The 25,765-nt window shown below is 36.2% G+C and overlaps 1 protein-coding gene across 18 annotated transcripts in view; it reads left to right on the top strand.

The window, feature by feature from the left end:
* CUNH9orf3 (chromosome unknown C9orf3 homolog) overlaps positions 1 to 25,765 on the top strand; it is a 219,043-nt gene that overhangs the window by 37,874 nt on the left and 155,404 nt on the right. For all 18 annotated transcript variants that reach the window (XR_001864014.1, XR_001864015.1, XR_001864012.1 and 15 more), the window contains one exon: positions 24,236 to 24,425. Coding sequence is in view for 11 of the 18 variants with exons in the window: in XM_017740426.1 (XP_017595915.1) it covers positions 24,236 to 24,425 (190 nt within the window). In the remaining 7 variants the exon portion in view is untranslated. The remainder of the gene's footprint in view (positions 1 to 24,235; positions 24,426 to 25,765) is intronic.

The following is a 25,765-nucleotide window of genomic DNA, read 5'->3' as shown; positions in this document are numbered from 1 at the left end:
AGGACAGGTGTCAGCAGGACATGTAGGCTGGTAACAATCTTTTAAGCTGCAGCTGTGTTGGAGGTGCAGAGAGGAGGTACAGAGCCATTCTGAATCCTGTGCCTTTGCCTCAGCAAGATAAAGATGCTGATCAACAGAGTACACAGACTTTCTCTCTGAAGAATATACCACTAAGTCAAACAAGCCTACTCAGGAGCCTGTGTGGCCCAAGAAGATTCAGACAATATGGAAGAAACCATAATGGACCAAGTGACTTTATAATAACTAGCACAACAACGTGGTTGTGATGAGTCAATGATACTTGCAAAGCCTCTTGCTTGACAACAATCAAAGCAGGTTTGGGGACTACAAGACTTCACTATGTTTATGTACAACTAACTGGAACTCTTGCAGAAGTCAGTGTGTAGATGTAACACCATAGAGAAAAGGTGTTGAACAGAAAACTTAATGAAAACCTGCATGTTGATATCATACCCATATCTAAGAAGCATGTAATGACTACCAAGAAAGAATTTTTACCATGACAGCAGGATGTAGCAGAATTAGATTAGTCAAACTCCAAAGCAGTGTCTGTTCCCCGAGAGCAGCTTGATATGATTAAACTTCTTTTGAGTTGGCATCAGCAGGAGCTAGACACATCACATAGATCTGGGCCAATGTTTGAGCCAAGTGACTTTGATCTGAGAAATAGTAACTTAGATTTTTGCCCTAGTATCAGCTAGAGGATATAATTGATGGAGAAATGAGCTCCAAGGAGCTGGTAAACCAGAGCTCCTAAGTTTTCCTTGCTCAAGTGCAGCACGTGCAGTTTTCAGTTTCTTCCCAACTCCCTCTTTTCTTGTATCATTGTAGTTAGCAGTAGAGTCTACCAAATCAGTCATGGGTACCATATCATAACCTTCATGAAGTGCTTTCTGGATGAGGCTGACTTGTGCTTTGAGAACACCTGACAGAAGCAGCTTTAAGATATGTGAGGCAGAGGAAGATTTCAGGAAGTTTGGAGTAAGACAGACATTCCTGTGTGTGTTCTGGGTGTCACTTTGTTTTTTAGCTTTTCATTTCTTGCTAATGCTATGTTGTTTGCTGGAAGGCATTTTCCGTCAAGGCTGAAATGTTTTCTTGGCTGGCCTGGAGACACCATCCTGCCTTGGCAGGTGAAGGTTGACTTTCAGCTGCTCACACTTGTGGGACCTTCTGGCTGGGCAGTGTAATACACCTGTATTCAGTATGGACTGTGAAAAGCAGGAAGCTTTCTTTTTTTTTTCTTCACAGGATTTAGATTATGTGTCAAGGCTTTCAGTATCTCCGTCATATGGGCACAAAGTCCTGAAAGACCATGTGATGATGTGCAACACAGGGGAAAACTGAGGAACACTGATGTTTATCCAGGGAGTTAAATGTCAGTGAGGTTGCTCCAATTTTGCCACATGAATTCTTCCGGGAAATAGGAGACAGGATGTACTGTACCACCTTGCTGCCAGGAGCAAAGGGAATGTTGTTCCCCATGCTTGCTTATCATAAATATTTAATACTGCATATATTAATAATAGACATATATATATAGCTATCAATGTAACTATGTATAAATCCCCCCGAACCCTGTCAAAACAGGAAACATCTTTGCTTCTGCTTTTTCCCTGGAGGAAGAATCAAAGAAGAAACAATGTGCAACAGATGTTAGTCACATGGCTTAATGCAGTGTGTTGTATAAAACCATATGGAATACAAATTTGCTTCCAGTTTGATTGTTGTTAGTAGATTATCTCAGCTGAAATCTGGTCAAAATAATCCCAAATTACACAAGTATAAAACAATGGAATTAGTCCTCCTCACACATCCAATTGATTTTGTATGGTAAGGTAGACTTTTCAAACTCTGTGTTTATGTTACTTAAACCAGTGCTGTTCAGTTATGAGCTTTTGTTTATAGACTGTATTTTAGGGACTTATTTTCTCAAACATGTAAAGACTGCTAAAAGATTGAGATGATGAGCCCTGTAGCAGTCTATTTTTATTTTATGACTTAAAATTATTTATCAATGTTGCTTTAAAGCTTAGTGAAAGTGAGAATTTATTTTCTACAGTCGACAGAAACTTTTTTTTCCACTTGTCAAACTATGAAAAAATCATGTTTTACCAGCAAAAGTCTTTGCACAGTATCTCAGTTGGTATTCCACCAATGGTCAGTTGAAAACTGTGTGTATTTTAATAGTCTTTCTTATGAATTATGTATTTTCTTAATGATAGCATTTCCTTTTTAGTGCTTAATTAATATCTGAGTGGGAAGTGCTCCAAAAGCTAGTCAAAGCTATTAGGACACATTGATACAAATCTTACACCTTGTGTAACAGAGCGTAAACCTGCCACCAGTGACTTCATAGGTAAGTCAGTAGTATAGCAAGAGCTCCTTTAGAAAGTGACTTTAATAGTAAATTGTTGCGTTTACTGTTTAGTTGCTCTACGTAAATTAATAACTAAATAAAAAAGGAGTGTAAAGGTAACTCTGCATTGTCCTTTTGTTTTACACACATGCTACTAGGTGTTATGTATGCAGTAAATTAGTAATAGGTATACATTGCATAATTGGTGTGAACTGTACTGTACTGCAAGATTGGGTGGTACATTGTAGACACTCTGAAATTATTGTTTTAATGAAGAGTAGTTGTATTTTCAATTAAAACTTGAAAAGATAGGTAACAACTTTTTGTATAAAAGTGCATGGAAATGTACAAAGAACTTTTCCAGCGATTAATAGCAGTGTTAGCAGTTTACTTAATGCAAAAGACAGAGTTCCCTTTTCTGGGGTATTTTTGAGTTGTTTGACAGTAGGGGCAGGATATGGGTGCTGTTTTTATATAGAATTCAACAAATAAATATTTTATTCTTAACAATGTCTGGCATGTCCTGGCAAAATAACTTTTAATTAACAACTGTGTAACAAGTCTGAAATGTGCTAAGTTTGTTATATTTGCATTCTAAATTGATTATTAATGTGGTATTTCAGGAGTGTAGAGCAGGAATTTTTTATATTTTTCTCCATCTCAAAATAAATTGGTTTTTTACTTGTGTCTTTTTCTTTAGTCATATATTATCTTAAATATGATGCATTGTGAAGGTAAGGGAGGGAGTTTGTTATTATTTTGTGCCAGCAGGATTTGTTTATGAGCTTATATTTGTGGGCTGTTGCAATAATTTGACTTCAAATGGACATATTTGAACTCCTATATTAAATTATGTTTTAAACAGTGTACTGCTTAACAGGAGTGCTGAATGTGTCAAAACAAAAATACGTTTCCAGTAATAACCACCTTGAAAGCAGAAAATAACACAGCTGTAAATTTTTTTACTTGATGCAGATGAAGATACCAAACATTCTTCATTATATTTTCCCTCTACTTACAATTAATGTCACACATGAATTACACTATTGTGATAGCAGACCATTAAAAATTGTGAAAGCCAAAGGTTAGGAGGGTTTCACTTCTAATTTTTTTTCTCTGTGATTTACTGTTATTTAGAATGAATTTTAACATAGAGTAATTTTAAGTTAAATGGACATGGCACACACTGAAGATGACATAATCTTATAGCTATATTTTCATAAAGAGAACTCCTGACATCTCTAGATGTACTTCCTCTCCTCTATCTATTCACATTTAGTCATCATTACTCCCACAGGTTTTCTCAGAATTGCCGTAACTTCTCAGTCTCATGAAAATGTCAACATTCTGCACAGTTTGCATTCTTCACATGTTGAGTAATATATATTTGGTAGTTTTTGAAAGTACTGCTACCTGAATGCCTGGCTGAGGCGTGACCACTGTTCTGCTGTGGGCTGCTTGGAACTGAATATGATCACTGTGTTTCTGAAAGTGCTCAGCCCTCCTCAGATCACTGCACATGCTTTGTAGCCAGAAGAAATTTCATGAATATAACTGGCCTAAAAAATGTTGATTTGATATAATGCATCCTGCTCTTTTGAAACACCTGCATAAATCTTGTTAATGCTAATGGACATTGCATGCTGACAAAGAGGGGGAGGGATAACCATGTGTCTGAGATTTATATGGTCTTTGTGATGTTATTTGTAATGATTTCTGTGTTGTATTCAGGCAGTTTTTCTTCACAGGGTTCATAGTGATGTCAGTAGGAGGTATGCTTTCATAACTCCAGCATGTAATTGTTTGTTTTTAACTATGTAACATATGGATCGGTGCTCAGAAGCCAATTTTATTGGAGTCAGAGAAATACCTAAGTAGAGAGGCATGGGTAAAATGGCTAAAAATATGCACATAGATTTAGATATCTTAAACTAATATAATATGTCTGAAAATGCAAGGCATTCTTAAGATGTTGTTCTTGGCACAAGACGTGAGCATTCCCAATCAGTTTATAAATAAAACTTTCCTTTGGATAAAAAACAAACTGAAATCAAATCTTGAATTAAACTACTATCAGTTGATGGATAGATGTTCTAGAAAGCTTGCGTGTACCTTATATCTTTTGCATAGCCAGACATAGCTAAGCACAAATCATCCAGATCTGAATGTAATATTGTTGTGCTGTAATCTTGTTGTGAAGTTAATGATACAATATCAAATTTTTAAAAGGGCTGTTATTATATTAAAGTTTTTTTTAGTCTGCCAGCTTGTTCCTTTTGATTAGATTTTGCTTTTACTATTTCAAATTGATACAAGAATAAATCCTTCATGTTTATAAACTGTTATCACTCTGATCTTTTCTTTTTCTCTTCTTGACTTGACTGAAATTGTAAGACATATTATAAATCTTTACTAGCCACTTTCTCACGTCACTTTAGCATTCTGTTTTCCATATGGGTATGGTACTTTGCCCTGTGATTTTTTGAATAATCAGTTTTGTGTCTTTTTGTGTTGATTGAAAATGAATCTGTGATTTGCAATATATGGTGTTTCTACTTCTGTGTATCTTTTTGCATGTGCTATCCATATAGTTACCACTAATATTGCATGTACATTGAAAAAGATTACATTATGTGTGTGCAGTGTGTGTTTCAAAAAGTTAGAACATCTGATCACTTTCTTCCTCCAAAGGTATAGGTGCTTCTGGTAGCTGGACTTTTGCAATAAATTAGAACTCCAAAAGAAAGAGATTTTTTCATTGTTTACTTTTGTATAATTTTAAAAAATATTTTTCTGCACCTGTGCAACTGAGCTGATACAGCATTTTCTAGGCAAAAGAATCTGTATCTTCTACTCGTCTAGGGTTTTTTTGTGCTCTGCACTGAGTATAGGGAGAGCGATGCACATCTTCCATTCTTTAGTGTCTCTCAATTCTGGCTTTTGCTTAATAAAGCTTCCTGTGGCTTCCAGCAGTTTTATCTCTTCTAAGACTGTGAAGGTAAATTAAAAACCAAACAAGTTTGTAAACAATCTCAAATTACAAATATCTAGACCTTACTGTGTGTGGTATTTTAAAAACATACTTTGCAAAACCTGTAAATACGAATAGTATACGAATGCATTTGTGTTACATAAAATCTAAGTGATTGTGCTCCTACAAACCATATTTTTGTTTTTGGTTCTCTTTCACTCTTCCCACGGTAATTAGACAAAGAGAAAGTTGAGTTATATGCAGCATTTTAAAACCAAAATGCCTTTTCCCAAGTGCATAATTCAAAGGAAGAAAAAGACAGTATTCAGATGGAAGGAATTGTGCTGATCCAGTCTGATGTTACTGTTCTGTAGTTCCAGTAGAGAGAGACAAGGAGTCTCAAGATAATTTACTTTTCTAGGTCATGAAATTACCTGTTGCTGTTTATGACTAGGTGAAATTAACTTAGGAGATATGGATCTAACACTGACAGGCTCGTAAGTCAGAAAGGCACAGTGAAGCTCTGGCAAAGGCCAACACCTGATTGTTTCTTGCTACAGAATGTTGGAATTGAATGTGACCTGGATAATTCACCAACAAGGAACTTGCAAATAAAGATGGGTTGTTTATTTCTTTTTCATGGCACTAATTGCAGAGAGCAGTGTGGTGCCCCAGGAGCCTTTGATGAAACTCAGTGCAGTATCTTCTATCACGTTAGTTTATGAGATCCCAGGGAATTAGGTGGTTCTTTATTCCTGGCTGTGTATCATAATGTGTTTTGCAAAGATCTGTCAATTTCTTTGTGTAACATTTGTTTGGGCCCAGTGAGGGAGTGTTTGAGATGGTCTGTGCTTCCATGTCCTCAGAATACTGAAGATACTCACATTTCCCGTGTTATACCCAAGTGATGTGGGCTCTGCTTTTCCACTGTTTGATGCACAGGCTTATATAAAAAGGAGTTGACTGAGTTTCAGCTAGAGATAATTCTCATAGAAAGCTATGAAAAAATTAAGTGTTGTGTTATCTGATTCCACTTCTTTAGGAAGTCTCATCTTCTACTGATTTATTAGATTCTGCTAATTCTATGACATCATAGTTGGATACAGCTTTTTTTTGTAAGAGGCACATTTTTACTAATTTGTCTGAGAAGTATTGGTCAGTGAGTGAATTTTCTTTGGCTCAATTTAGACCCTTTTGTTTTAATTTGGAGTGTGGTTATTAGAGGCCTGTTGTCTGTCATGGCAAGTCAGTTGTTGGGCTTTTTAATTTACCTGAATTGTAAACTTGTCCAAAGCTTTATGTGTTCAAATGCTGTATAGATGTGAATATTAGAATAAAATTCTAGTCTGATATACATGTATGTCTCTCTCCCACTGAAGTAGCAAGAGTAATATGCATATGCCTATGAAGAACTGAACTACGCTTTAAGTATTTTCTCAAACAGTTATAAAGTATGAACATAACTGGCTTTTATTTCTTTGTTTGAGGATCCCTAAAAAGGGCGCAGAACAGTCAAGAACAGCTTCTTCACAGAGAAATACTGTTGATTCTTTCAAGTGTTCACCTTCTACATTGCATTTTTTGCTTTACTTTTTTCTCTTTTTCAGCTTTGCTGTTGCCTTTTTTTTTTATTTGTATGCAGGATATGCTTTTGACTGTCAAGAGATCCTAAGCTGATGAACTGTTTTGAGTCTGATTAGAATCTTGCCCATGGACAGTAACATAAGCATCAAACCTCTCAGGCAGCCAGTCCTTATACCTTTAGGGAAGAACAGTTTGTTAATAGCTTTGCGTATGCTTTCTGTGTTTATAGCATACATGTACTGCTGTTTTTGCTTTAGTACTAGGACCATCTCGGATTTCATTCTAATTTTATCAAATTATCAAATAAAGCTACAGCACTACAGTGGCCAGGAAAACAAGAGGCTGGACAGAAATTCTTCCAGTTTTTCAATTCTTAGGCTAATATCTCTGTTCAAGAGTTGCCAGCAGTTGTCTGCATTGACTGAAGAACAATTTCTTTACATATTTATTGGTTTCATTTTATTTTAATTGAAAGAAAAGCCTTCTGAACAAATAAACAACGCTGATAAAGTTTGAAAGTTGGTAAGCCAAATGGTTCTTGGCATTCAGCAGAAGACTACATTATTTGGCTGATAGCTTAGTTCAATCTTTCTGCATATCACTGCTTCATCTTAACATAGGAAAGAAGATGTGTTTCTTCAGAAAGTTACAGCTTAAAAACAGTACAGTACAGAATTCCTTGAACGAAAGTCTGTTTTGTGTATTCAGAATGAATCAACATTATAGATTGGGGATTTCCTTTACTGGGCTGTTTTATGCCTAAACACGGATTTCTCATGCATACAAGACTTACTGATGTGGGCATCATATAGCAATGTATGTGGGGGAGCATTTTACCCATCAGAAATATTATGCTGCCACTTTCTTACCCAAATCTGTGTCTGCTCCTGTGTGGATATACTTAATAGTATGTTTAGTTTTGGAGTAGATTACTACCTGATCTTCCTGAGGGAATTTTGACTGGCGAATAAGAGTTGATCGGAGTCTTTGTCCTCTTTGTGAAGTGTGGGTTAAGGCTTCATGAGAAAATCTAAGATCAGAGCATAGGAAAGCTCTCCTAAGAGCTTTGTGCTGGCAGTTGTAAACACACCGACACCTCCAGAGTTTTCCAGTGTCTTGGATTAGTTCCTCCTTTTTAGTGTAGCAGAATTAAACTGCAAAGACAATATTAATAAGAGCTTGAAGGAAACAGCTGGGAATTGAGGATCTTATTGAGGGCAAAGAGTTTTTTTGGGGTTATGTGTGTTACTTCTCCCTTACACATCTGGTGCTTGTAACATAGCTGAAGGAGGAAATACAGGGGATCTGAAGGATCCTTCAAGACCTGTCTTTTCTGGGAGAGGGGATGGGACAACATAATTTATTAATAAATTCAGATACATAGATGTTTTAGCCCTTCTGTCGTGGAGCTGGGATTTAAAAAGATAAGGGCTTTAACCCTGTTGGCAGATGGTAAGCCTTGTAACCAGACAGAGTATAAATGTGAAATGTGGCTGGAAGGTCCTGTGCTGCCCTTCTCCACAGTTGTTACATGCTGGCAACTGTTGCTTTGCTGTTGTCATATATAGCCGTTTTTACTGCCTTGAAAAAAAAAGGGCAGAAAAGTGTTGGTAGTGCACCAAAACACCACAGGATTTCCCTCACTCCAAGGCTCACAGAAGTTGTTCAGTATTTACTTACTAGACTTGAAAGAACTTTGAGAATAAAAAGACACCCATGCTGACACCATAATTCTCACAAAATGTCTGCAAGGTCGTTCATTTCTGTTAATTTGGTGGTTTAAATGACCTTGTTTCATCTTGATATCTTTAGCTTTTTTATTGTAAACCACAGGAAAGGCTTTTTTTACTATTATTGTGACTACTTTGAGCATAATCCTATGCCTGTGATCGCAGTGGAAATTATAGCAATGGTCTGCTCTTTTGTAGGTAATTCTTTGGGTGTTTTTCAACCTTTCTATTTTAATCTTATTCTTTATTTATTACCTGCCTAGAAACCACTCTCTTGATCACATGGTTTTCAGACTTTTGACATCTGAATGTAATGAATACATAGAATTCTTAATGGTGAGTGATTTTAATCTCTACGGCAGCAATAAATCTGGCAAACCCCTCAAGCAATGGCGTGGATTTCTTGATGTTTTCTTCCCTTTCTCCTTTTTGCGAAGGTTGCTTGATTTAAAAATGTGGGGTTGGTAACTATTGTTTTTATTACTAATGCTTAAATGTCTAAGCACGTGTTCCAACAAACTTTACTTTATGCTAATTATTATAACCTGCTTATTCTAAATTTAACTGGTGTGAGTTAGCTCTCTTTCGCAGTAGATTATTTATCTTTCCTGAGGTGTAGGAAGCTGTTCTAATTTCCTCCTTGACATGCAAATACAAGCAGAGAAGGCTGAATAGAACTCTTTTAATATGGTATTTTGCCATGACGCGAATATCCGCATGCTTGTTTTGGAAATGTTCAGTGGAATACATAAGGACATTCATTAAATCACAATGAAAAATGTGTTGAAAGGAGAGGGGACATTATAGGACACATTGTGGGGAATCTGGGCTGTAGTGATATTAATGTTTTAGTTTATCCTTGTACTGAGACTGTTGCAGCAAATGCACTGATAAATTCAATAAAATGAAAGATGGTTAGTATAATTCACTTATACTAAACATCTGAAAAAAAATTCTTTGCTAGCTTTTGCACTTTCTCTGCCACTACCGAATTTTTAAGTTTTTTATGTTGTATGCAGAGCAGATTTCTCTGATGTGTTGGTGATGTTCAAATTATTCTGCATCCCTCTTATAGGCGAGAATATTATTTGAAAGGTACAGGCAGATTTCCATACCTATATGAGTAAAGGAACACTTTAGTTAGAACTCCTAAAATACATTAAACTCCATCAGTTGCACTTTGTAAACAATTTCATGTGAAGTCTCCTTCCATCTGTTCCAGCCAAATAATTGCAATATTGTTTAATTTTTAGAAAAAAATGCTAATTAAAAGCCTCTGTGCTTTCCAAAGTGGGTCTATACTACCATTAAATCCTAAACATTTAATGCAGTTAAAACCAGATTTTCCTGGCATTTTCAATAATTTCAATGATTGAACTTCTGACATAGATTTCTTCTGATTGTACTGACTGAGGAAAAGTTGTGTCGTTTGGGGTTTTTTTATGAGAAAAGGTGAATGGTGGAACTACAGAATTTTTCAGAGTGTTGTTAAAATACAATAGTTTGTTCCATGAAAGTTAGCACCTATTGCTTGTGGGTCGTTATATTTGACTGGAAACTTGAAATAAGATTTTTCATTTTTGCAAGAGCTGATGTGTGAAACATTACAGTCAGAATGTTGTCATATGTATTTTCTCTGCACACACTCATGCTTCCCACCAGTTTGTGGCTGTTGGAGATTCACTTCTGGACTAGTGAGAATCTTGTGATACAGACTGAGAGTTTAACTGTTGAAATGGGTGGAAGAATGCATGTAAGAACAGTTTCTCCTTAGGAAGATCAGGAGGACAAGTGTGCTGCTGAGTGTGCTTCCAAGGAAAAAAAAAAAGGAAAAGGGTGCTGTGTGTTTCCTTTTTCTGCAAGGGAATTGGGTCTGTGGAGGATTTGGGGTAAGTGAATCGGGATGAATGGGTTTGAGTATATGAAAAATCTGCTTGGAAATTGTGGTTTGTGAATAAAATACCATCTCTGTTCTCTCAGATGGTTTTTTGATTTCCTTTGTCTGTGGTAGCATGAAGGAAGTAGATGGTTTAGTTTCTTTCAATTTAAAGGCCAGTCTGATTTTTTGCTGTGTTTCAGGCATCTGTTTTGTGATGACTGTCTGCTCTTTCCACAGTGTTGTGTAAATTCTACCTCTGCTTAACAAAGCAGGTTACTATGTGCTTTGCTATTACAAGTTTCTAATAATTTTGACTTTTAAGTCTAGTTTTAAATGTTGAAACATTTTGAACAATGAAGTCATGTTCATTTGATAATGTGACATTTGTGATATGATGCTGCATTGATATTTATTAAAGTTTTGTTTCCCTTTAATTATAGAATAATTTTAGATTTTCAAGTATCACTAGGATTACTTGGAAAATTGTTCTCCTCTGCTTAAATTGTTTGAAGGTAAAAGTTAAGGTAGTGTTTTGAATTACAAGGAGCCAGTACAGTGAATTTAATTTATTGTATACAGAGCTGTTTTGTCAAATAAATCTCAAGGAGCTTGCTCTTAGGAATAATTTTTTTTTGTTACAATCACCAGCTTGGTAATGATAGATACTGAGTTAAAGCAATGAGATAATTTTGAATAGCCTTGTTAATCTTCTTGACAATAACTTTGTAGGTCACCAAAGGAGAGGTGCATATGGTTTTGTCACTGAACAATTTTTTTAGAGACCTAAATTAGACCTTAGCATGCTGAAATGCAGAAAGAGCTTTGTTGTCAGTGATAGAAATGGCTTTGCTACTATCTTCTATAACTTACCTATGTATCTTGCAATATTAATAGGCTTCTGTCTTTGCACGAAAAATTTTTTGCACTTTTCAGGGCTAGCTGAAGCACCACTGTATTTTACTTACAGTGCAGCACTGCAGACAAAAATGCAGCGTATCAGAGACAAAATAGTTAGTTTGGAAAGAATGCAAAGTTATTTCTAAGTGGCTATAGAACATGACTTTGAACTGCTTGGGGAAAATTTTTCTCTTCCCCACTGGCTTCAGTAGCATAAAAAGGTAAAATAATGTTCAGGGCCAATGCTGCTTTTCTTACCTTGTGTGATGTATTCGTAATGTTAAACATTACATATTGATAATACAGAGTATGTATGTAAGAGCAGTATGTGCAATCTATGTCTTGGAACAGGCAGATTTACAGCTAAACTCCTCTTTCTGAATCTCATTACTTAAGTTTGAGTTATCATGTTTTCTTTGTGCCAATTTGATAGACTAAATATATACTAAAACAGTTCAAAGAAAACTGGTTTTATTCACTCACTACTCCAGAACAATTGAAATACTATAATAAGTCAGTGTCATGAAGATGCCTGATTTTAAAAAAATATCTGCCTTTATTGCAGGGAAAGAATAGGGATAAAATGAAGTTGTGCAATTGGTCTACAGTCTCTGTGAAGTCTTAGCTTCACATAATTTTCTGAAAAAAGATCTATTGGCTGAGAAAGTAGAATTCAGCAAATTCTGTTTATGCACTAAACAACTTCTTTTTTCTTAAAAGCCTCAGTGCCTTGTACAGCTGGTATATACCAACAGTCTCTGCTTAACAGCTGTTTAATTTTTTTCTTAAAATGTCTGAGAAACAGGCCTCTGATTTTGACCTGGTGTTACTCGGTTGTCTAGTAGTGCCAGATTAGATAGGTTATTTTTCTCTTGAAGCTTAATTTTTTCCTTGGCCAGTTGTTCCGAGCTAATACAACAGTGCACATGTGTGCGTGCAAGTTCTCTTAAGTTCCTAGAAAATGCAGTAACAGAGGTATTTCTTCTCTTTGTTAGAAGAAACAGCTCCATCCTGTCTGTATATGTCTGTTTAACCTAGTATTTGCAGTGGTTTCTCAGTTAATTAAGTTTAAACCTGCTGGAGTTATAGCTATAGAATGATGACTATCGTCAGAAGCAAGGTCACTGAAGAACTTTTATCCCCAAAACTTGAAATTGAGCCCAGGAGAAACGCACTGAGAGATACTGTCCCTGGGAGAGTCAGGCCATGGAGAGAGTAACAGGTTCTTATTTCTACCTGTGACTAGCAGGTGGTGAGGACAGCATGGTAGACCTAGAGGTTTGAATCCAGGTTATAACCTCAGTATGGAATTTATATTTTTAGGTGTTTTCTAATCTAAAACCAACAAGCTATATTACAGTTTAAGTTGCAGTCATGCGAGTGTGCAGAGTTTGTCACAGACACTCATATTTGAAGCAAGTCTCAAAGAGTGCTGTCCCACTTCAAATTCTGCTATAACTAAAAATGTAAAGCAATTACATTATCTGGAGATTGACTAGATTTACAGAAGAGTGACTGGATTTGGCTGTAAAGCTGCTAGCTATTCGGAATCTCCCATTGGTACTCCCTGAAAAATTACACAGTTTACACAACTTTTTGGTCATCAAGTTCATAAATCTAAACTGATGTGAATGCCAAATACCACTTGAGGTTTAAAAAAATTGGTCAGTGCTGAAAAGACAGAATAAGTAGAAACTAATTTTAACCATTTGGCAAGATGTAGACTTACTTAAGTCTTCAGGGAAGTATCCAACAGGAACAGCTGGTTATGCAACTGGTATTAACTGAATTTAACTGTAAACATAATTACCTTTGGTCTTGGTAGGAATTTTGGAATATGTTGACATCCTGTGAGTGGTCAATATCCACATGCAAGTATGAAAGAGATTTCAGTGTACTAGGAGAGCTGTTGTCAGGAGAGTACATGGGAAGCAATCAAAATTTTTCTGCTTATTTTAAAGTTTAAAATTGATGCTGATTTAAAAAAAAAATCCAAAACAATTAAAAAAACACCTCAAAATTAGTATCTTTTGACACATGGTAGTATAGTTTTTTTAATCCTGCAAGGCAGGAAACCACCTCATTGTATTCTTCTGGATTTGGAAAGATACTTACTAACATAATCTGTATTGGCATTTTGCCAAATAATTTGGTATTATAAACTTAGCTTCAAAACTGACATTCTATATTCAAAGTTGACTGGATAAATTCGCAAAGCAGAAGTTATCAGGCCACTGTTGGAAATCCACACAGGAAATGTTGGATGCAATAGATGTTTCTAAAATATAAAGGTGTTGCCTTCTTTTTGGTGTCTTTGGAAAGAACAGGTAAATATAGTCTGTGGCAGTATCCTGAACAACAGCAAAAGTATTTAGTCCTTAGGATGGCCTGAAACAAATCTGGAGATGTACAAAAAAATAAATTGATAGAAGATGCAAAAGAATAGAAGTTCATTAATATGTGATACTTAATATTATAATTAATAAATGCAGTTCTCAGTTATGCTAGCTTTTTCAATTAGACTATCCCTTACTGTGTGCTTCAGTAATGATAACTGGATGTCTTTGTATGATGAATGAAGTAATTCACATGCACACTAGCTGCTTCAAGCTAAACTATCCCTTTGCTTATGATTCTACATTAATAGCTGGATGTCCTGTATAATGGATAAAGTAATTCTCAGGCACACTGAAGCTCTTCTATCACTGGATATGATGTAATTTAATCTTATTTCTCCATCAGCACAATAAATGGGACTGTATGTGAAAAAGAATCTGTGTTTGTTTGTAAGATTTTACTTGGAAATCGTCTTCCAAAGAGGAGGAAAATGAATGCATGGCAGAGAGTTCTATGTTCCCAAAAGATTCTGTTTACAGTTTTGTTGAACTTAGCATTTATTGTAAGGATGGTAGATTGTTCTAGTTTTAATAATCATAGTGCTGTTCTGTTTTAATATTGCATGATCTGTGGGCTGCCATAAAATTGTTACAAATTGAAGGGCTGATATAACATGAAATGAAGCACCTCTTCTGAATGTTCCTTTTGTTTGGTATTTAACAAATTAGTATGTTGACATTTGTCACTGATGGATTTCATTATTTGATGAAAGGGTTTTAAGAGGTTTGGCAGCATGAATGGTTTGTCCTACAGACTTCTGAGAATTGATAAAGGCATCTTTGTTCTTTGTGCAAAAGCACAACAGATATCTTATTGACTGACGCATACAAAAAAGACAGCTTGTATAGCTGCTGTGCAGAGTAAACTAAGAAAATGAAGCCATTACATATTCTTCTATGTTTTTGTCTCTTGTTTTTTGCTGACAGCATGTATCTCCTTAATCAAAGTAGCCAGAAGGATTGGATACTCATTCAGTAAAATGAAAACATTTAATTTTTATCAGTTCATATACTGTTTATAGATGATGAAAATAAGAAAAACAGGTTAGCTAATTAACTAATTAGCTAAATTTCTACGTTTCTAAGATGAATGTGTCTTTGTTAAACAGAGGATAAAGGCATATAAGAAATAATGCATTTTAGCAGTAAAGCTGAAAATCAGAAAAGACTTGATAGTGTTGGACTTCCACCATTCTGGACCAATTTTTTAAGTAAAATGAAAGACTTCAGAAAATGGATTAATATGTACCAATTCTTGTAGATGGTACTGCATATGAATAACAATGAGATGAATTGGATAACTATCTTAATCTTTTTGTTTGCTCCCACATTTATAATTGGCACAAGGAACAAGAGTGTAATAGATACCAACTGAAAATTTTAAAGAATTGTATCTGTGCCTCTTGTATGATCTGAGAAGTTCTGATTTTTTTTTTTAAAGATCTGAGCTTTACATCTTTATTTATTTTTTCTTAGAAACATCAAGGATTTATAGCTCTTTCTCCTTCAGTAATATTTGGGATTTCCTGAATGATTCAGATACGTATCTGGAGTTTTCTCATTCTGCAAATCAAGTATTTGTCACAAGAATCCTTAAAAAACAAGAGCATTTCTTAGGTTTGGTTTTGTTTGTGATGCTACTTTTACTGTAGCTCATAGAGATTTAGTAAGAACCACTTCTGCCTTCCAGCAGGTTTAATTTCCTTGTTGCTTTTAGAACAGTGATACCACAATGCCTTGAATTGAGAAAAGAATTCTGAAAAACTTGAAGAACAAGCAATCCGTTTTCCCTTTTTCATTGATTTGGCTTTTTTGTTGTGGATAAAATCTTTCTTTTATAAATTAAGTGAAGAAAAAATGACTCATTCTTTATTTTGTCTTGTCTGTGTCACCTTTTGAGAGCACTAATTCATAAGCCCTTAACTTGAGTGATTTTCATTGAATATGGTAAAGCATATATATATATATTGCTTTCTGTCTGACTGTTTATCATAGCTGGTTATTTGCTGGTTGTCTCTGTGCTGTGTTAATATCTGCCAGAAACTTCATGATACAGTAAAAAGAAATCCAAATTTTCCAGTAATAACAAGGATGGAAAGCTACGACTAATGATATCCATCTTCACAATCGAGTAATATCATTTATCAGTGACAAAATGTCATCACTTAGACTGACTGCAGCTGAGTGTTGTTAGTGACTGTTCATCATATTGATCATTTTTAGCAATAATACAAAAAGTAGTTTGAAAAGTCAATGAAACTAATGCTATATTTATTTCTAAAATAAAATAAGAGAATCTACTTTTTTAGTTTCCCTTTGGAATATGAGGAGAAAACAAAAAAAATACTCAGAACTATTTTATATTTATAAAATGAGAGGTGTGAGTACCTGTATCTCTTTCCATTACTCACTTCTTGCAAAAATATGATCAATTAAAATATTTAATTACAATGGTCAATGTCTATCCATTGTAATTTTCTGTTCATTTTTTTTTTATTTCAGCAAGTACATAAGATTAATTTTGTGGTCCTTATATAAATCAGTGTTAAATGAAAAAAAATTAATATAAACACATGGTTCAAATAGAGACTTTCCACACTATTATTTGTAATTGAGCATTTTCACGTGGTTAATAGTATAATTGTTAGGTTTTTTTAGTATTTTCTTCATTTGGCCAATTTCTAATATTTGGAAGGACTCAGAAATGTGGTAAAAGTTTCATATACAATCTGGAACATGGCAAGTTCGGAATGTAAACCAAATACTGCATTTATATCTGTGTATAAAATTCTTACTGAAATTAGTGGAAATATGATATTTCCTCAGTCTCCTTAGACACGAACAAAATTTGTCCTTCAGCCTCTGACCTTTTGTGAGCTACCTATATCAGTAACGATATTTTATCATTGTCGTGATCTATCAGCTGCCTTACATCAAACAAAAAAAAAAATTTAAAAAATCCGTATCCTAAGATACTTTGCAGAGCAATTTGTATTAGAAATACATTTGTTTTCTTCATCTTTATTTCTTGTTCTGTAATTGGAGTACTGTAGATTGACTTCCAATATATCTGGTTTTTAAGAAAAACACAACCAAAAACAGTTGTGCAGCTTGTAAGACTTGTTTGGAAATGTCTGCCATGAAACAATGCAGTTTTATACTATGAATATTTAGTAAGGGATCTGGAAACTGGTGTCACAGATTATTTTCAGTGTTTTCAGTGTCAATATTTTTTTGAGTAGCATTTGGAAGTGAAGTGTGAAGGTTAAAAACTGAGCTCCATAAAATACGGAGTTGGCTTTGTTGCTTTTTTACTTAGTAGTGAAACAGGTGCTTGTATTTATTGAAGTCACTTAGCCATAAATCAGTTAACTAAATCAATTAATTACGGAAAAGTCATTGTGTGATATACAAAATAAAAAACTGTAGTCCCTCAAGGTGTTTCTCTTGGAAAGCTGGCTGTAAGATTTTTGCCAGTATTGTAGCCATTTGTTACTAGGAAGTATTGTGTGATTGATTTTTATAAAAGAGTGTGTTACTTTGTGGGTTTTTTGGGCAGAAGGTTTCAAACCTGTAAAAAAATCTTGATGGGAGCTTGAGGTTTTGAAACTGTAATTCTTTTTCTCCCCGCACCCCATAATTTTCTGTTTGCTTCTCTGTACAATAGCAGGCAACTTGCTTCCTGTCGCAAATCTTGCAATTATGAGAGTTTCTAAATGAATAGATATTGTTGGGCTTACATATGACATTAGTAAACAAAATCTGAAGAGTTCCAAAATATGTTCATGCCCCGCAATTTCCTCATTGTGATACAGAATGTGGAAGATGACAAGAATTGAGCTAAAGCTGTTGTTCAGCATCCTGGGGGCATCAGAGGTCAACTGATGAATAACTCTTCAGCTCTGTAGTTTTTTCTTGACTTGACTCCTGGTTGTTCTTGTCACTTCCAGTTTCTAACGATCTTCTTACAAAATTGGGTTAGCTTACTGGCAGTGCTTGAGTCTCAGACATCAGACTGAAGTTCGTATGTAAAATACACCATTCTTTGTTTCCTTCTTGATTAACTGCCCAAGTCATATTTTAAGCAGATAGGATATATTACCATGATACAAGTGCAGCAGGATATCAGCCACAGGTAAGTTGTTTTGTGATTTTTTGTATAAACACAGGTAAATGTTTTTGACTTAGCACTGTCAAAGAGTGTGTGCTGTGTGTGTGTTAGAGAGATGATGAGTATAATTGTTTGAAGAAATTACTTGTATTATTACCAGATTGTTCATTTGCAAACAACAAGTTGGGTGGGCAAGTTGATCTGGTGGAGGGCAGGAAGGCTCTGCAGAGAGATTTGGACAGACTGGATCAATGGGCTGAGGTCAGTGGTAGGAGGTTTAACAAGGCCAAGCGCTGAGTTCTGCTCTTGGGTCACAACAACCACATCCTTTGCTACAGCCTTGAGGCAGAGTGGCGGGAAGTGCTCGCTGGAAAAGGACATGGGGTTGCTGGCTGACAGTGGCTGAACATGAGCCAGGGTGTGCCCAGATGGCCAAGAAGGGCAATGGCACCCTGGCCTGTATCAGCAATAGGGTGGCCAGCAGGACCAGGGAGTGACTGTCGCCCTGTACTCAGCACTGGTGTGTTCAGTTCTGGGCCCATCACTGTAAGAAGGACATTGAGGGGCTGGAGCGTGTCCAGAGAAGGGCAACCGAGCTGGTGAAGGGTCTGGAGCACACGTCCTGTGAGGAGTGGCTCAGGGAGGTGGAGCTGTGTAGCCTGGAGAAAAGGAGGCTCAGGGGAGACCTTACTGCTCTCTACAACTGCCTGACAGGAGGGTGCAGCTGGGTGGGGGTTGGTCTCTTCTCCCAGGTAACAAATGACAGGACAAGAGGAAATGGCCTCAATTTGCACCAGGGGAAGTTTATATTAGAAAAAAATTTCTTCACAGAAAGAGTTGTCACACATTGAAACAGGCTACCCAGGGAAGTGGTGGAATCACCATCCTTGGAGGTATTTAAAAGATGGTAGATGTGGCACTTAGGGACATGGTTTAGTGGTGGACTTGGCAATGCTGGGTTAATGGTTTGATTTGATGATCTTAGAGGTCATTCCCAAGTGAAATGATTCTATGATTCTATTTTGTGATGTGCTACCGATCTTGATAGTCACGTCTAGGGGAATTCTTGTGACCGTTCTGTTGCAAGTGATAGTTCTAGTCCATGTTTTTAACATTGTGTATTTTACTTGGATTGTGGAGAGAGAAGCTGATCCCTAGAAGAAAGCTTGAACTTGGAAACAGATCCTGTTCTAGAAAAGAAACTAAACTTAATAAGGCACTTTTTTGGCAAGCCTGGTGCAAAAATGAAAACCTCCAAAATGCAACTCAGTAAATACCTTGTTTTAGGAGATACAGCTCTGTGTTTCATACTTCCTGTCCCCTGACACTGAGCATAAAGTTAAGAGAATTTAATTATGTGGAATGAGTTGGTTTGATAGTCTTCCTTTAGGATGATCCCACATTATGTGGGAGTGCATCAAATTCTTTATTTTTTGAAGCACACCAAGCCTGTAACTTTTTGTTTCAGGTCAGTATGATTGGTCCTTTTTGTGGTAGCAAAGTAAGGTCTCCTAGCATATAAAAATTATGTTTGTCAACTCTTGTCAACATTTTCAATGTGGCTTAATTTATTTTTATTCATCATAAAGTTCCAAAGCTGTTTGGGTCTCTGAAGAGACTTTATAAAATCTTCTCTCTGAATAATGTGCAGACAAATCAAATAAATGGTGACCCATAAGTCTAAAGACATTGAAAGGTATCACAGTTGTATGTGATTACATACTGTCTTTTTATGCAGGTTTTCTTCAAGGTTTTTCATTTGGTGTTAATATGGGATTGAAGATATTGAGGATCAAGATTTGTTACAAACCCTGCTGTTCGTGTGGTAGTTTTGAGCTTAGGCTCATGTTATCTTTTTCTTTTCACTGTATAAATTCTTCAGTTTTATGGCAAGTACTGGTTTTGCTGTTGAACAGCAGTAGAGTTTCTCCTGAGAGGGTTTCACCCTTGTTTACACATATCCGCACTAGTCTGGTTTGGAGCTGCAAAATATGCAATACTGAAGAGATTACCAGTTCACAGAGCAGCTGCTGCTCGGGTGGTCAGATCACTATTTAGGCACTTGACTGAAATTTGCAGTTTGGATCTTGAATTGCAGTACTGAGTTGGCCGAGTTGACTGTTACTATTCTCTTTCCAAAACACAGGCGTTAGTTTTCTTTACATGTTGCCTACCCTACCGTGTTCCTACATGACTTATGGAGTAAAAAGTTAGTCATCTGCTCTAGAATGATTTTCAGCTGTAACTTCTGTCACTTTTTGGTTTCTCACTATGATGGTAGGAAGGAAAATCTTTAAAAAGCTTCCATTATTTCTGGAATAGTGCTCAGAGTATTCTACCTACCAGATCCTTGTCTCTGCAACTGCATCTGAATATATATTTGAGTTTCTGGTATATGTAAACCTAGGAGGTGAAAAAGATTGTAGTTCTCTCAGTACTGCGCTGTAACATACACTAGACCAATGGAGATTATAGAAGTAAGAAAGTGGATGTTGCATGTTTGTGTCTGTATTCCAATGGCACAAGTACCCTCAAAGATAAGTTAAGCTAACATTCAAAGTCTGTTGTAGATAACTGCCGACATCATGCTGATACCACTCTTTATATCACTGGAAGAATGTAGGTTGAAGGCAACTGATCAGAGTTTACATGAACTATTTGTGAAGAACTGTCATTTAATTCTCTAGCATTCCCAAACTCCAATCTTGAAATGTGTATCTTAATTTTAATGTATTCCTATGAAAATATTTGAGACACTTCCTCTGCTCCCTTCTACCTACAATAACTGTCTCATCCATTTATTATCTGATTACTTTTTTTCTAAATAGAAAATTCAAAATATGATTTTTGAAATATATATATAAAAGCGGTATCTGTAATAGTGATTTTTGGTACCAGTTTTGACTCAGAAGCATTACTTCCCAGGTGACAATAGTCTTGGCTCTGTTATTTCGACAAATATGTAAGAAAGTATATGTGCAAATCTTTGTTAAGAGGGAAAGATTTCTTCTTCAAAATGAATGGAACAAGTTTGTTAGAAATGAACTTCATGTTCCCATCTTAAATGTGTATTTAAGTTCTTGCACATACATTTGGCTAGGGTTTGTGCTGTGTGTCTCATCTGATTATGTGTGAGCAGCCAAGGATAGCACACTGTTGCAGACTGTGTGCAAAGCAGCACTTGCATCTAAGTCATGGGTCTAGAGAAAGTTTTGAAAAATTGCTGTTAGAGATTTGGCTTCTCTAATGGTCAGATTACTGTTCAGAGCTTTAGGACTCATTAGAAACCTTTTATTTGTTAAAGAGACTATCTATTAGGGACGTCTTCATGGGTGGATTTGAATGATTGGAACATCAGGACTCTTTGGCCTTTCACAACAACAATTTCTTTCCCTTTGGGGCTCAGTTTTTCCTTTATATGCATTCATGCCATAGTTACAGTGTTGAGATTTCCCTTAACTGCAATTTAACTGGGTGGGGGAACTTGTTCCTTCTTCCAGTCAAGTGATGTTAATATCTAAGTTAAGAGCATGGGATTCTGGTCAGAATAATGATCTTTTGCTTCAGAAGGGTAACCAAGTGTATACTTGTCGAAAACAAGTCATTAACTTCTTTTTCTCTTAGAGCCATTGGGAACTTGTCCAGCTTCCTGGGAAGGACTGGTAGGGTTGTTGGTTTTTTTGTTAACTGGGAGAGGTTTCCCATCTTTCTTACCACATCCAGCTTGCCTGTTCTGGCCTGTTTCCGAAACTTGGACCCTACTTGCTGGAGGCATTTATAAGCTGCACAGGCCTTGTCAGGTCTTGATGTAATTTCTGAGGTGAATCATCTTTGTCCATTTCTAATGTACGAATGGATTTCTTTCCTTTTCGATTAGAATCAAAGAAATGGATATCAAACCTTATAATTTGTTCCTAATAAATCAAATAGTTGGTAGGAGGGCCAAATATCTTGTTTAAAAAAAAAAAAAAAAAAAGACTTTGGGTCTTGCAATTTAATTACCAGTCCAATTATCTTATTTTTCACTTAGACACTTTCTTGAATTATTGAGTGTTTTAGGAACAATGCTGCTAAGTAACAATGAGCAATTGATAACATTCATAACATTTTCTCAATACAGAGAGGATGGCAACCTGTTCGAGTGAGTCCAGAGAAGGGTCACCAAGATGATCAGAGGGGTGGAGTACCTCTCCTATGAGGAAAGTCTGAGAGAATTGGGTTTGTTCAACCTGGAAAAGAGAAGGCTTTGGGGTGACCTAATTGCAGCCTTCCAGTACCTGAAGGGAGCCTCCAAGAAAGATGGAGAGTGACTTTTTACAAGAGCATGTAGTGACAGGACAAGGGGGAATGGCTTCAAACTCAAAGACACAAGATTTAGATTAGATGTTAAGAAGAAATTTTTTCTGTGAGGATGGTGAGGCTCTGGAACAGGTTTCCCAGAGAAGCTGTGGACTCCCCATCCCTGGAGATGTTCAAGACTAGTCTGGATGGGGCTCTGAGCAACCTGGTCTAGTGGAAAGTGTTCCTGGCAGTGGGGTTGGAATTATGTGATGTTTAAGATCCTTTCTGACACAAGCTGTTCTATGATTCTATGAACATTGCACATCCTAGATGATATTGGAAAGGTAGATGTGGTTTGTATCAGTATAGGTGGAACAGAGTTTCTGGAATTCAAATACGTATTGAAAATAGAGAATCTGTGTTTTAAGCGAATACATAGACTCAAACTTCTTCCAAAGTAATAGGTGTTGGACATCTTCCAGAGACACATTCAGTCTTTGATAAAATTACTCTTAAGAAAAATGGGAGCTTTTCAGCAGTTTGAATTTGAGATAGTTCTATTTGTTAAGGGCAAGCAAAATAAAAGGAATCATTTAAGGTGTTCTCAGGAAAGGAAGTTGCTGGCTCTACTCAGACTCTAAAATTAAATTCTACTGAAGCACTCAGTCTTATTTTTAGCCTTGTAGGAAGCTGTACTCATATTCTTTGGCCGAAATTTAACTCATATACATTTTTCTCACTGAAGTGATTTGTAATCTGTCTGTAAAAGAGAATATTGTCCAAATGTGGCATTTCTGGTTTTTAAGTGATTGGAGAAAGCAGGAAATACAATCTTTGCTTTATTGTATATTTACCTACAATAGACTTAAAATGCAAACTGTTATGTGAGCCTATTTATGAGGCATGAAGTTACTTTTGTTTTGCTTCACCAAGTGGCCGAAATGTTGCCACCAGTATGTCTGGAATGTTATTTACTTGGTCTATTTCTGCAGTTTGTCTTTGTAGCACTGTACACGTGCCACAATTAGGGGTCATTTACTTACAAGTGACCAAAGTTGTGGTTATTTTTCTCATTGGGGGCTTTATAATAAAAGATTCATCATGTTCCGCAGCTTCTGTGCTCACACTTTTTCCCCCTCTCTCTCTCTCCCTTCATTCTCTAAATCAGAATTGCTTTTGGCAAAGATATGGAGAGCTGCTGTTTTTACTTGCTTTTTTTGTGTTACTTGATTCCTCGATTTAGTACTTTAATTTCTTACATTGTTTCTTACAATGCCATCTGATTGAAATGTATTAACTTTCTTGGCTGGGTAACTATTTTTGTATAAGGAAATAGTTGCTGAGTTTGTTTTTCTATCTAAGTGTGTATCATATTTTATGGTCCTAGTTCCAGACATTCAACTGGTTGCAAGAAAACTGTGGGTGTTTTAACATTTCCAACGGAAGGGTAGGACGGGTGGGGAAGCTTTTTGGAATGCTGACTAATAATATTTGACTTTTGGAAATGTCTTAAGGCCATACACTCCCCTCCCATGCTTGGAAGGCTAGACTTAGAGACCTTGGGTCTCAAAGGTATTATCCTTGTGCTTCATTTCCTTTCTAACTGACTGGAGTAAGAAAAGAGTTGAAATGCAGATCATGGATACCATGGATTAATGCAGGAGCACTCTGTGGATGGTGGTCTTGGTTTGTCTCCTTGCTACTCCCATCTGTGACATGGTGCCCTGTTAACCCTTTGCATATTATTCAGAGGGCTTAATTCTGCTACTTCTATTTCCTAGATATACTTAGTTTCAAAAGTTGTATAGGTTTTGAGATGTTCGGGTCTGTAATGTCGATCAGAACCAATGAAAGGTATCCCTGTCCATGGCAGGAGAGTTGAAAGCAGGGGATCTTTAAGGTCTCTCCCAATCCATGCCATTCTTTGGTTCTCTTATTATTATGGCCATGCAATACACGTTGGAACAGGTCAGTAATGGATTCTGTCACTCATTTCTCTTTCACAGCCCACACATCATCTTTCTGTCACAAAGTGTACTACCAGGAGGAAGCCATCTCTGTGGAACACGTCTGTGTCATGAAATAGCTCATGCTTGGTTTGGACTGGCCATTGGTGCTCGTGATTGGACTGAAGAGTGGATAAGTGAAGGGTTTGCCACGTTTTTAGAAGATATATTTTGGGCTAGAGCACAACAGGTAAGGTGATGACATGTTGCTTCAAAATTAAATTAACGTGGAAATCAAAATGATATGTGAGTTAGATATAAATGAAACCTCCTGTGCTATGAAGTAAAGTATTTTAAAATGGTATTGGAATTTGTGTGCTTACTTGATTTTAAAAAAAAAGTGATCCGCAATGAATACAAATGTTTACAAAGGTAGAGGTCAGTGCAAATGAGAATGGAAGCATCTGTTTGTCAATGATTACCTTCCCACAAATGTATTAGTTATTAAAATTCAACCATCAAACAATTCCTCTGTATTCTTTCCACTTCTGTTGTGTACCTGAAACTGGAAAAATCAACAGTCTTACTACATACAGTAATATTCCAGGTACCTAATTAAAATTGGTTTTGTCCAATGGATGGCCAAGAAATGTACTTCAAAGCAAAATGGAAGATGATTTTAAACAGGGCACACTGGCACTTAACATTGTTTTTCTCTTCTACTGCCCAGCAAGTTACTCTCCTGCCAGAGACTTAGAAATCATTGCCTGCCTTAAGGTGAAAATTTCATGAGTTGCATGTCAGCTAGTAAAGTGTTTTTCTGATGCACTTCTTATTTTTGTAGTACCTCTGCTACTTCAAGCATTTTGTGTGTCAGTCATTTCTTCCTGTGCCTGCTTCAGGTTCTACCCCTTTAGTCTGCAGGTCTCCACCTGAGGAAAAGTGTGGCAGAACTAGAGTGTATTAGATGTTATACACTCTTCTGAACCTCCATTTTACTAAGTGTCTGGCATATTTATAGCACCAAGCAAAACAGAATGCCTTGTTATGTACTATATTTCTGGAAAAAGAGAGAAAGGCTGTCCTAACACTTGGTTTTCCCCTTTTGGTTCTAAAACTCTTTTGTGCCCTCACACTGAGCATCACTACACTGCTATGAGCTGTTAACATTAATTCTTTGCTTTTATGAATCACTTGAAAGCATTTTGATTGTAGTAGATATCTTCTTGGAGCTGAATGTAAAGGAGAAAGCAACAGAACAATGTGATTAGTTCCCTTGTTAATGTGTAAGGCATACCTTTTTAATGTTGTTGAGTAGTTTTGATGCTATGCAATCACAGAATTTAAGGATTATGAGTATATTCCATAGTGCCTGAGAATAATTTCAGTTGTGGCTGAATATAATGCAGGTTAATATCAGCTGCTTTTGCTTTCCCCAATCTCCCATCTCTTCTTATAATAGAGAAACATGAATTATAATTATGTTCAAAATAATTGTCAGCTAGCAACCTGGCATTTACTTCATAAGCAGGAATCTCTGTTAATGTTACATAAATGGGGGAAAATACAACTGGGACCTTTCATGAGTGT

This window comes from Corvus brachyrhynchos, unplaced genomic scaffold (assembly GCF_000691975.1).
Source record: "Corvus brachyrhynchos isolate BGI_N302 unplaced genomic scaffold, ASM69197v1 scaffold37, whole genome shotgun sequence".
Lineage (NCBI taxonomy): Eukaryota > Metazoa > Chordata > Aves > Passeriformes > Corvidae > Corvus > Corvus brachyrhynchos.
Note: the sequence above shows the minus strand (reverse complement) of the source record. Positions and strands in the feature narration are given on the sequence as shown.